This window comes from Eleginops maclovinus, chromosome 13, assembly GCF_036324505.1.
Source record: "Eleginops maclovinus isolate JMC-PN-2008 ecotype Puerto Natales chromosome 13, JC_Emac_rtc_rv5, whole genome shotgun sequence".
Taxonomy (NCBI): domain Eukaryota; kingdom Metazoa; phylum Chordata; class Actinopteri; order Perciformes; family Eleginopidae; genus Eleginops; species Eleginops maclovinus.
Window position 1 is genome coordinate 3,146,755 of NC_086361.1, and position 12,414 is coordinate 3,159,168.

Consider the following 12,414-nt stretch of genomic DNA (forward strand, 5'->3'; position numbering starts at 1 on the left):
CTATCTATCTATCTATCTATCTATCTATCTATCTATCTATCTATCTATCTATCTATCTATCTATCTATCTATCTATCTATCTATCTATCTATCTATCTATCTATCTATCTATCTATCTATCTATCTATCTATCTATCTATCTATCTATATCTATCTAATCTATCTATCTAATCTATCTATCTATCTATCTATCTATCTATCTATCTATCTATCTATCTATCTATCTATCTATCTATCTATCTATCTATCTATCTATCTATCTATCTATCTATCTATCTATCTATCTATCTATCTATCTATCTATCTATCTATCTATCTATCTATCTATCTATCTATCTATCTATCTATCTATCTATCTATCTATCTATCGTTGTAGTTTTGTATTGTAACACAATGACTGGCCGCTAGGGGCACTACAGCTGAAAGGGGCATTGCGTCTGCCGAGAAAGCGAGTTGTTCCGGGAAGAAGAAGAAGAAAGATGGCCACAGCTAATGTTAGCTAGCCTCTTCCTGCAGGGGCTCAAACAATGCTTCGTTCTTCATCTTATTGTCTTCTCTTCCCTTGCAGCGGCACAGCCATGACTCAATATCATTCTACCGATATTGGAAATAAATAATGACTAGAGTGTGTGTTTAGAGGGATTTATTAAGTAGTTTTTGGAGACTGTGTGTGTATGTGGAGGAGGGGGGTCTCCTCAGGTCAGCTGTCCCGTCAGTTTAACGTCAGGTGAGTTTGTAGTTTATTTCCTGCTTTAGCTACACTTTTGTTTAAAGCATTCAATAGAGGAATACGGTTATGTCGCTCTTTCTTTATAAACCCTGCTCGCACGTGCAATTTTGGAAACGTGTTATTTGTTATTAACCGTGATGAAGAAAGACCGTTTTGTGCCTGGGAAGTTTCCTGTCAGTGTCAGTACTGTGATTACATTTTACACGAACACTACGGAATATCCCATCATAATATCAATATCACCTGATAATCTGATCGTGTTGCGGTCATATTAAGTGCTTCTTTTCAGATTGTCTTCATATTTTAATTTATTGTTGTTATTGTTACTTCACTGCAGCCCGTTGAAACATCTGTGGTTCATTCCACAATTTGAGGGCATTTTCGCTCCCACCTATGAAATGTCAACTAATCTATGCCCAAAATGCTCAAACCTGCACTTGTTGTGATAAATATACTTTGTCCTCAGATAAAACAGCTGAAGAAATAGTGTTTCGAAAATATAATTCAAATAACTGTCAAACACCCCCTAAAATGGCATTCTTCTCTTGTCCCTCCTTCTTGGTGACCGACCTGCATGTCAAATATAACTATTTAATATCTGCTTTTTATTGACTTTTTTTTGGCTAATATTGTTGATATATCTCTTTTGTAGTGGTTCAAAGGAATTTGGTAAATTATACAAATTAAAAAGCAACAAATAAAATATGTACCATTGATGACTGAGATAGCCAAATAATCTTTTGCGATGGTTTACTAATTGTTTTTATGAAATACATAACAGAAAACTAGGAAAAAAGGGTTAATTTTTCAAAAGTTCTGACATCTAAAATTAAATGTCCTCCAATTCTGGAATGACCCCTGTACTGTTTGTGGTATGCATTAACAATTAAATAGATTTTGAATGAATAAATTATCATTTTAGTTCAAAAGATTACACACCTGATTGGTGTTTTTTTTAACCCCAAATGCAATGACATTTATTTTCGCTTCACTCCTATCATTATATAGTCCCAGGTGGAATAACTAGTACTTTTAATAAAGCAGGACAGTGTAAGAAGGATACAGTCAAAATATATAAGTGTGTGTGTGTGTGTGTGTGTGTGTGTGTGTGTGTGTGTGTGTGTGTGTGTGTGTGTGTGTGTGTGTGTGTGTGTGTGTGTGTGTTCTCTCTATCTCTGTGCAGTGAGGAACAGTCATCATGGCAGCTCCAGTGAATATCCAGACTCCCAGTAAGAGCTGGGAGCTGAGTCTGTATGAACTCCACAGGAGCCCTCAGGTAAAGGATTTTTTTTTTACAACCCAGATAGTTGAGATTGGGAAACTCTTTTTGAAGGAGATCTGGCAAACGGATAATTAATAATAAAGGGAACCAAAAAATGTATTATAAGACAAATAGGACATTTGGATTCCACATTAATTTTAAAAAAGTGACATCTTAGGGAACCTTATTCTTGTTCTTGAATTGTATATTTAAAACCTATATTAAAAAGTATTTCAGGGGTGAAGTACACATTTTTTTAAATTTACGTTTTTTTGTAATTATTTGATATCATAATAAGTTTTATGCTTGTTTGTTGGTTAGTGTACAGTAGGTTTCATTATTAGAAATACTTAGTTTTTCCCCAGATAACTGGGGAAATTAGATTTTGTCATTTTAGAATAAAAAAGTAAAAATGTGCACATTGTATCACAATATAAATATATCTAAACACATGTTTTAAAGTTTGTATATTTAAAAAATAAATAATAATCATATTAGTGCTGAAAACCAGATTATTGTACTGAAAACGTAGTGTAATATAGTAATAGTGCCAACAAGTTGTTACCGCACAGTTGAGTTATATGAATTTTCGAAGTACAATTATTGGCCAAGTTATATTTCTATTTCTGGATCCTTTAACACAACTTGTTGTATAAAAACATAATATAAATGTAACGTGTCGCAGGAATGTCCCCACAGGTGTGCTAAACATGTGTTTGCATGTTTGTGTGTCTTTAGGAGGCGATCATGGATGGCACGGAGGTGGCGGTGTCTCCTCGCTCTCTACACAGCGAGCTCATGTGTCCCATCTGTCTGGACATGCTGAAGAACACTATGACGACCAAAGAGTGTCTTCACCGCTTCTGCTCCGACTGCATCGTCACCGCGCTGAGATCAGGGTGAGCATTTTCTATCCGCTTACTTTAAACTGAAGCAGACATGAGCTCCGAGTAACACCACACTTCCTCCCTCCGCAGGAACAAAGAATGTCCCACCTGCAGGAAGAAGCTGGTGTCCAGACGCTCGCTGCGCCGGGACTCAAACTTCGACGCACTGATCTCCAAGATCTACCCGAGCCGGGACGAGTATGAGGCCCACCAGCGGCGCGTCTTGGAGCGCCTCAACCGGCTGCACAACAAGGAGGCACTGAGCTCCAGTATTGAGGAGGGGCTTCGGCAACAAGCCCGCTACAGGTCCGAGAGGTGGGGGCCACAGGGGGACAACACATGTAATGATCCATCAGGGTTACTAGAGACCCCCTGAAAACAAGTCAATAACCATTTTAGAATCTCAAAATAACTACCAATCACTTTCTTTCCTCCTTTTAATTTCTAAAAATAATACAACTTTATCTGAAGGTAATATAGGGTACTACAAGTTTTGGATATCTCCAAAAGTTCAATGATCATTTAGGCATCTGACTATAGAGTGGTGCAGGAACGAGTCCTAAAACCCGGAAGTAAATTAGTATTTTACCACTTCTGGTTCCCTCGTCTCAGAGTCAGTGGGATTTCTCCAGAGGATTTGGGAAAATAGCTCGAAATAAGGTCTGTGGTTGACCCAAACTTAAGAGACGGATAACGTTCGATGTACGTCATTGCGCCGAACACTCCCGCTAAATTTGTTTGCCCTTGTTCTGCTTGAAAGCATGTACCTGCGTTCTTGCAAACTCTAAAAACAAACGCTTGTACAATTTTGAATCTGTATTTTTGAAATTCAGTTGAAAGGATCTTAAGTTGGAGTAGCGTTGAAGTCCTGCGACCCTGCTGTACTCGTCTGTAGTCCGTTTATAGCATAACGTGAGCATTTTCTGGCGATTAGATTTATGATTAGAAAAGGATAAAGGTAGGGTAGACAAGTGGAGATTATCCAGCTGAACAAAACATGCATTTATCAAACAGATTCGTTTTCCACAGACCTTATTTTGTACAATATTCCAAAACCCAATGGAGAAATCACACTGCTTTTTTGTCGAGGGAACCCATGCGCAGCTTACTTCCGGGTCGGCCTACAAAAATCCCTGCACCAATCTATTGTTTTTAAGAAGAAAAAGTCACTTGTTTTCAAATTATTTGTAAACAAAAGATTAGATACACTTTATATTTAGTAATATAACTGATGTAGTTTTTATTTTATATTTTTTTCTTTACTTTCTTTTACTTTAATTTGTTTCTGCCCACAAATGAAGAATATAAAAAGAATATATTTTTCCTTCTTTTTATTTGTGTTAGATTATTTATGTTTTTCTTTATTCAAAAACACTATTAACTGACACACCAAAATGAATAGAAATACAACATTTCCAAAGATTTCCTTTATAAAACACTGGCCTTCCTCACATTGGTTTATAATTATTAATAATAATAATAGTCTTTATTTGTATAGCACCTTTCATACAATAAATGTAGTTCAAAGTGTCACACAAACTTTATATCACATAGTAGACTAATAAAAAATACTTTGAGATTAAAGGTACAACGATTCTACACACAATCAGGTGACATTGAGAAAGTGCTGCGGAGAGCAGGAGTTTGCTTCCTAAAATGCTAATTTGTATGAATATGTTTTAAGTCTTGTTATAAAGACTTCCACCGAGCAGGCTTCCCTGATGTCAATAGGTATTTGGTTCCATAAATTTGGGGCATAATTAACGAAAGCCGCATCACCAATCTTCTTATTTTTTGTTGGAACTTCTAGCAAAGCAGCAGCTGGAATCGCAGGGCTCTTGATGGTTTATAGCTGATAAGAGAGTTAGTGATATAGCCTGGACATTGCCCATTAAGAGCCTTATATTCAGTAGCAGGACCTTAAAATCAATCCTATAGTAAACAGGAAGCCAGTGCAGAGCGGCTAAAACTGGACTAATGCGGTCTCTTTTCTATAACCTATAACCTTTATTATTTCACTCTGTTATAATACATTCTATCTCGGTAATATCTGGTAACATGTTAACGTCATTAAAGACGATGTCTGATAATGGAAATATTGAAACAGACTGACCAGAACCCCCCCCCCTGCAGGAACCACCGTGTGAAGAAGCCGACCCAGGAGAGTGACAACACCACCTTCAGCGGGGGGGAGGACAATGGCGACGCTCGCTCCCACCTGTCTCATGACTCCGCACACATCCCCCACCCCCCCGGGCTGACCCCCTCGGAGGCCGGGCCGAGCAGGAAGCGTCCCCGTGCCTCGGACGAGGGCTCGGGGCCCGAGGCGGACAGCGGCAGCCCCACCCCGTCGCCACGGCACCACAAAGAGGCCCTGGCCTCAGAGATCGAGCTGGTGTTCAGACCCCACCCTGAGCTGGTCCACGCCCAGGACTACAACCAGACCAGGTGAAACCGGACCGGACCATTTTACAGTTTACCTTATTTGGATTTTATATTTAGACACAGAAAGGACTCAACAGTAGAGAGACAACAATACCAACTTAAACACAACAAAATGAAATGCATAACAAATACAAAACAGAGTTACTAGGAAGTTTCAAACTTTAAAATAACTAGGGCAAGAGTCCTTAACACCCAGAAACAGAACATTTGTATTGCCTTATATAATTCCACTTATTGTTAGAGCTAATTATCTTTCATTTCATGTTGTGTTGTGCCACCTTGTATGGTTTGGGAAAAACATTTTGTAGAAATATTTCTTAAACAGGAATAACTTGTTAAAAATGTGTATTTTCCCTCAGCAAGAATAATTGTGTGAAATATTTTAATCAAAGTATGAGGGAAAGCAGTAAGGCCTCTGCTCTGTCAACAAAAATGATATTGTATTTTTTGTTATCTTTATTTGTGTCAAAGAATCCAGCATAAAAAGTATTAAAGAAAAGTCTAAGTAGAGTTTTCTTTATATCGTAGTTTGGTGTTTTTTCATCAGCAATATACAGCTGTGGAAAAAATAAGAGACCACTTCAGCATTATCATTTTCTCTGTTTTATTATTCATGTCTTTGAGTCAAATGTTATTTTTTATTGTATTCTATAAACTACTGCTAATTTTTCTGTGTTGGAATTCAACAGACACTGGAATGGCTGCCATACATATTTTATTCAAAATGTCTACATTTATGAGAAACTGCATTTAACTGGAATTTAAAGCAGATTTTAAAATAATTCAAACGTTAATTTTGTGCAGTGAAGCTTCAGTAGTAATCTCTCTTTAAATTCCACTCATTGCTTATCAAACACTCTGCTTTACATTCGGTTCTTGAATACATCTTTTTCTATTTCCGTTTTTAATTGCTTTATCGTTTTATGTCTTATATAACTATGTTGCATTGTTGGAGGAGCTCAGGACTTAAGATTCCTACGCTGTAGCTGCTGTGCATCTGACCGTAAAAACTTTGGATCTTGAATCTCCTGCAGATTTGTGAAGACGACCACCAACGCCACCGTGGATCATCTGTCCAAATACCTGGCTCTGCGCATCGCCCTGGAGGACAGACAGACCGATGCAGAGACGGAGGACAGAGGGAGGGAGGAGGGAGGTGGAGGAAGTGGAGGGGAAACAGCTGCAGCAGGAGGAGGAGGAGAGAGTGGAGGAAGAGCAGGAAGCGGAGAGGGCTCCAGTCTGAAAACCATCAATGAGAAACAGTACACCATCTACATCATGACGAGAGGAGGACAGTTCTCTGTGAGTCTCTGGCACTCTGGCAGTCCATTTAACATTCACGTTGATAGTGAAAAAAACGCAGTAGTGTTTTCTAATACCAGTGCTTAAACAACTCCTTTTTTAAAAATGTTTTATTATAAATTGATCTACAAAAGTATCTTTAAAATGTATAAACAATAGTGCAAATGTAGTCGAAAATGTAGACTTTTGGTTCCGGCTCTGGAAAATGTTTTTTGTGCAAACAGCATTAAAGGTGATTTTGCATGAAAAAAAACATGGGTCTTTACCAAGCCTAATTGGAAAAATAAAATGAATCTTATTATATACCATATAGATACACAAAAAATGTAAGTGATGCATAAAAAACAAATAAATAAGAAAATAATAACTATGATTTGATTTGAACGATTTAAGTGCAGTTTAAAAAGCAACATCGTTTAGAGCTCCACTAAGTATGAAACCTTTGGTATCTCACTATGTTTGGACATTTATACACCTAACGATTAATCTATTCATCTCAAACATAATCTGCAGGTAAATCTCTTCTAAAAAATCCTCTTAGTTGCAGCCTTTAACTCAAACGTTTTGCTCAATTTTAACACAGACAACGTATAAGAATTGATTTTACGTTCAGAACACAAATCCAGAAAAACATCTGCTGGTTCATCTATCTTTGAATCAATTGAGGTTCATTCTTTTCCCTTCCTCCCTCAGACGCTGAACGGCTCTCTGACTCTGGAGTTGGTCAATGAGAAATACTGGAAGGTGAGGAAGCCTCTAGAGCTTTACTACGCTCCCACCAAGGACCAGCAGCCGGCAGCACCGCAGCAGAAGTCCTCCCCTCACCAACAGAGGGACGGGTAAGGGACGGGGTACCCCGGTGTGCTGCTCTCCTCTTCTTCTGAACTGCTCATTACAGCGTGGTGCAGGAGCGAGACCTAAACCTGGAAATAAGTTGGCATTTCTGGGTTCACTTGTATTGAGATCGATTCTTTTTTTGATTAGATTTGGTTAGGTCTCCAGGGATAAGGTATGTGGTTAACGCCAAGGAGATGTTTTGTTTTACGGACATGAAATACCTCACTGGTGAATGTCTGAAGCTTGTCCGCTAACAGGGAAATGAGACGACTAAATGTCATCACACCAAAACATAGCCGCTTTTATCTTAGCGGGGGCAATGCGAAGTCATGTGAACATCATGTATTTCTTTAATAGCCTAACATTAGCTTTTTTCTTCAGAAAATTGCATACAAAAATACACAAAAGTGGTGTTCATATGTGGAAATTATCCTGCTGATCAAAACGTGTAAGTATAGTCAATGTGTGTTTGCCACAGAGCTTATGTTCCGGATGATTCCAACATCCAATGGAAAAATCCAATTGCTTATCGTCGATTTAGCTCTTGTGATGCTAACTTCCAGGTCGGCCTACAAAACAAAATGTATCACTGCACCACTGAGGCCTGATATTTATGAGGATGCATCGTGAAGAAAAAGACCCACAAAGTTGTTCTTAATAACAGCAAAATAACTATTATCTTGCCTTGTGTTCTGGTGAATAATCCGCCTGCGTTTGAAATGATGTTCTTGCAGCTCATGGGTTTATGAACTCGTGATGGATTTGACAAGCGGGATTTTTCATTTAGTTTTCTCCTGTTTTAAATAACTTATTGCTGACTATTTAACAACTGACCACGTTTATAAAGATAAAGCCGTGCAGTCTGGGAGTTTGACATTTTTTTGTTTAGGTAACAGCCCAAAATAAAACAATGGTTTTTTTACATTCCAAAAATGTTTTTGAGTCATTGTTTGGATTTCCTTTGTAAAGTCTATGGAATACTTAAAATGTTCAAACTTTACATTTAAGGGTTTTCATTTGAGTCAAAAGCACAAAATTATAATTTGAAGGTTAGTCTGCTGTAATTTGTCAGTAATTCAAAGTGTGTTCGATCATAATTTAGAAAATTATTCAAGTTTTTCTTTTGAGACAGTTAATAAATGTATCGTTCAAGTTAATGAAACTCATCATTTCGTGTTATCTGGAAGGTTTGTTACTGATCTGCGTTCAAAGACTCAGTGTGTTATTTTGTCTCCAATGAGACCAGTTTTCAGTTGTGAAAAAATGTGAAGAAAAAAAAAGTTTGGTTTTTATTATAATTTAATGTCTGCGTTATTCCATTGTTTGTGTGATTCATGTGATTTCTACCAACATGACTGGAGCTTTGCTCTTTTGGGACTTATTTTCTGCTGCTAGTCAGAACTACATGGTTCTGATACAGCTGTGCAGAAACTTTCACTTTTCTGCAAATGCATCTATCAATTTTCTAGAATGGTTTTAACATGTCAAGGGCTGGAGCCTATCCCAGCATGCACTGGGGTAGGACAGGGTGACTACACATTTTAGGAGCAATATTATACTTTAAGAGTAGATGTTATTTTCTTTATGATTAAAGGATGAGTGCAGGTCCCCCAATGGATTTTATATTTTCATTTCAGGAGTAACTTTGTGTAGAGCATAATGTTCCACCTTAAAACATGTAGCTTTGAAACCCACCTTACCTCCAGTTTGATTTTGTTTGCATGAACATTTCACTTCAAGGTTTCAACACTCCATGGGGGGTTATTTTCTTCTGATAGACCATTAAGACTAGTTGGATTTAACCATTTATACTTTTCATTTCGTCTTAATGCACTTTACATTTCCTGCAGCCATAACTTTGCCCAGCTTACCTCAGTTTTATGGAATATTTGTATATTAAAGAAAATGTTTTTCCTTTCTTCTGTTGTACTGACAGTAATGTGATACACAATAAAACCCCTTTTGTGCAAAATGTGTTTAGTTTTAATTGACTGATTCAGAATTGTTTGTGGCATTAGGTGAGTACAGGTGCTTTAAGCTGTGACTACAGTAGGGTCATTTGAGAGAACGGGCACACTACAACAGATCTGTCCACAGTGACTTTTATTGAAACGGGGGGAAGCAGGGGGTTTACTTCTTCTTGGACACACCAACGGTGCGACCACGACGGCCGGTGGTCTTGGTGTGCTGACCGCGCACACGCAGACTGGAAGGAAAGGAGGATAGAGATCAGTTTAAATAAAAACATAACTTTTAAATAACAGTTAGATCTATAAGTAAAACCATCACAGAACTCAGTATGTCATGTAGCCAAGCCCCGAGAACCACATTTACAACTCTAATACAAAATATACTAAATTAGGACTTAGATGTAAAGCTATTTTCTTTTAATGTCAGACACCATGAGTAAGCAGCTTCATACTGCAGCTCAAGGAGAACATGCACCATGACAGCTTAGATGATTACATTTGTTCTAAAATGCTGTGGGCAACCTAGCGTCATCAACTTGCAGTAACAGTGCACTCTGGCAAACAGTAAGATCAATGCAGACGGGTCAGAAGTCTTACCCCCAGAAGTGCCTGAGACCCCGGTGAGCCCTGATCTTCTTCAGCCTCTCCAGATCTTCTCTCAGTTTGTTGTCCAGACCGTTAGCGAGGACCTGAACACACGGCGCAACAGTCAACAGGTTTGTTATGGTTTTGCATAGAGTTCACCTTTGAACTACATCCCTACAATGTTTAAAAAATATATATATATTTGACACTAAACGATTAAAACCCCATATAATGGTCCTTAATAATGCACACTACAAACTCCTGCAGCTTGTCATTAAGACATGTGAATAACATAAACGTAAAAACAGTGTGCTAAACATGCTGAGAAGTGACAATTTCCTATTAAGTAGGATCCTTGGCTTCTTTTTAATTTGTGATAAAGAAATGTAAAGGCTGTTACGTCTGCTCAAATAACTTCATGTTTTAGGCTTAATATAACTTAACGTTCAAAACTGGTGAGAATGATTTACAATGCTTTACTACGCGTCACCCACCTGGCTGTATTTGCCGTCCTTCACGTCCTTCTGCCTGTTGAGGAACCAGTCAGGGATTTTGTACTGGCGAGGGTTCTGCATGATGGTCACAACACGCTCCACCTGAAATCACACACAGCTGTTAGTTCACAAAAACCAATAAGGTGGACAAACAATCAGGAAACATTTGGCACTATTATTGTCTCATTATTTCTCAGTCATTTATCCGCAAAGCTATGGCAAATTAAAACATTCATTCATTCAAGAGTTAAACGTTTATTCAGATTTGCTGCCAGAGCCCTGTAAAAAGCACCCGCTCTCTCACCTCATCATCGCTCAGCTCTCCGGCCCTCTTGCTGAGGTCGATGTCGGCCTTCCTAAGGACGACATGAGCATAACGTCTGCCAACACCCTGAGAAGAAACAAGACTTAAGGATCAGGCAATTCCACAAATGAGATTTATCAAATACAAGTATGATCTAACTCTTAAAATCAATAAGGTTCATCTCTCAAATTAAGATATAAATAAACCTGCGAGGGTTTGTTAAACCATAACACAGCCTTTTATTTTTATAAGACAGTACCTTGATGGCAGTGATGGCGAAGGCAATCTTCCTCCTACCATCGATGTTCGTGTTGAGAACACGAAGAATGTGCTGGAACTTCTCAGGGATGACAAGAGACTGTAAACAGAAGATTGCAGAACATTAAGTGGGCAGGAATCTCAAATTCATTCATTGATCATTTATTAATACTGCTGGTGATGGCTTGTTGAAGCCAGAGAAACTTAAAATCAGTGTTGCAGTTATGGCAGTGTGTTGGAGGTAGAAAACGATGGTTGTCTGTTCTTCCTACACATGGCTAACTTTTTTCCATCTATTAATCATTATTTCACATATTTAAGAAGCATGTTTACCTTCCAATGACTGAACACTAACTTCATGTGCAAGAAACACTGCTATTGATGCCTGCTAGCATCTTTACAATGGCAAAAATAAAGGACTTAATAACAGAAAAACTGTGTGGCTGATATACTTTCTGAAGACTGTATGTGTATGGGTTTTGGCTCTGATCAGTAGTATAATTATGACAAATAATGTTGTAGTATGTGCGCATTTGAAGCTAACAGTTTTGGCTCCAGTTAGCATAGGTATTATTACTCCAAGTACCAACATCTGGTCATCTCCAAAATCTTCAAAACTACTCAGACCAATGGACTACCAAATCCAAAGCAACTCAACACTTCATATGAGCCTGCTCCCGGTGCTTTTCACCGGTGAAACATGTACGGTGTCTCCAAACATGCTACTTACTCCGTAAGTCACAAGGAGGCTAGAGGCTTGTTAGCTTATACACCTAGCTGCTTAAATGTAAGCGTTTCTGTTACTTTAACAACACCGGTAACGTGGAAAATACGTTGCGGTAGTAAACACAGTATAAACACAACATTTATAGAATTACGCTTTATCCACAGACGGAAAAGCGTCCATGCTAGTTAGCTGTATCTCAGCTCAGCGTTGACAGTAAATCCCGTTAATATGTCCATTTCTGTGACCAATACGCCAACAATTCAACATCACTCCACTGGAACAGACTGTCTAATATTTATCAAAAGTATGATTGTGATAAATAATAGTGTTTAAAGCCTGATGATTGCGGATTTCCAAACTATTCCAGGTTGACAAAAAATGTACTCACCATCTTGGAAGTAGGTTCCGTGCGAAGAGGAAGCTGAATGGCTCTCGCGAGAGTTTGATTCTGCCCGTGAACGGAAGTTGGTCCACCAGTTGTATATACCGGTTAGATACAAGACATAATCAACACAAATAAATATAATTAGCAATGTTAACGAAGTCAAACGGAATACTTACTTATTATTGTAGTTGACCTTAATTTAGTTCAGATATAATGTTATTATATATAT

At 38.2% G+C, this 12,414-nt stretch overlaps 2 protein-coding genes across 3 annotated transcripts; one reads left to right on the forward strand and one right to left on the reverse strand.

The window, feature by feature from the left end:
• Nucleotides 1–467: 467 nt before the first annotated feature.
• Nucleotides 468–9,434, forward strand: LOC134874754 (E3 ubiquitin-protein ligase RING2-B-like). 2 transcript variants are annotated; one of them, XM_063898909.1, is made up of 7 exons: nt 468–727; nt 1,914–2,006; nt 2,730–2,890; nt 2,969–3,193; nt 5,012–5,326; nt 6,358–6,625; nt 7,319–9,434. In XM_063898909.1, exons 2-7 carry the CDS (start codon nt 1,929–1,931, stop codon nt 7,466–7,468), a joined length of 1,197 nt encoding a protein of 398 aa, XP_063754979.1. In that variant the 5' UTR covers nt 468–727; nt 1,914–1,928; the 3' UTR covers nt 7,469–9,434. The 2 variants fall into 2 exon arrangements, with proteins under 2 accessions (XP_063754979.1, XP_063754980.1); XM_063898910.1 differs by having other exon boundaries at nt 2,969–3,184.
• A 114-nt stretch (nt 9,435–9,548) lies between these two features.
• Nucleotides 9,549–12,274, reverse strand: rps18 (ribosomal protein S18). Its single transcript, XM_063898912.1, has 6 exons — nt 12,189–12,274; nt 11,075–11,173; nt 10,816–10,902; nt 10,512–10,613; nt 10,030–10,121; nt 9,549–9,668 (listed from the first exon to the last, which is right to left on the reverse strand). The coding sequence occupies exons 1-6, from the start codon at nt 12,189–12,191 to the stop codon at nt 9,593–9,595; spliced, it is 459 nt and encodes a 152-aa protein (XP_063754982.1). The 5' UTR covers nt 12,192–12,274; the 3' UTR covers nt 9,549–9,592.
• Between the last annotated feature and the right edge of the window lie 140 nt (nt 12,275–12,414).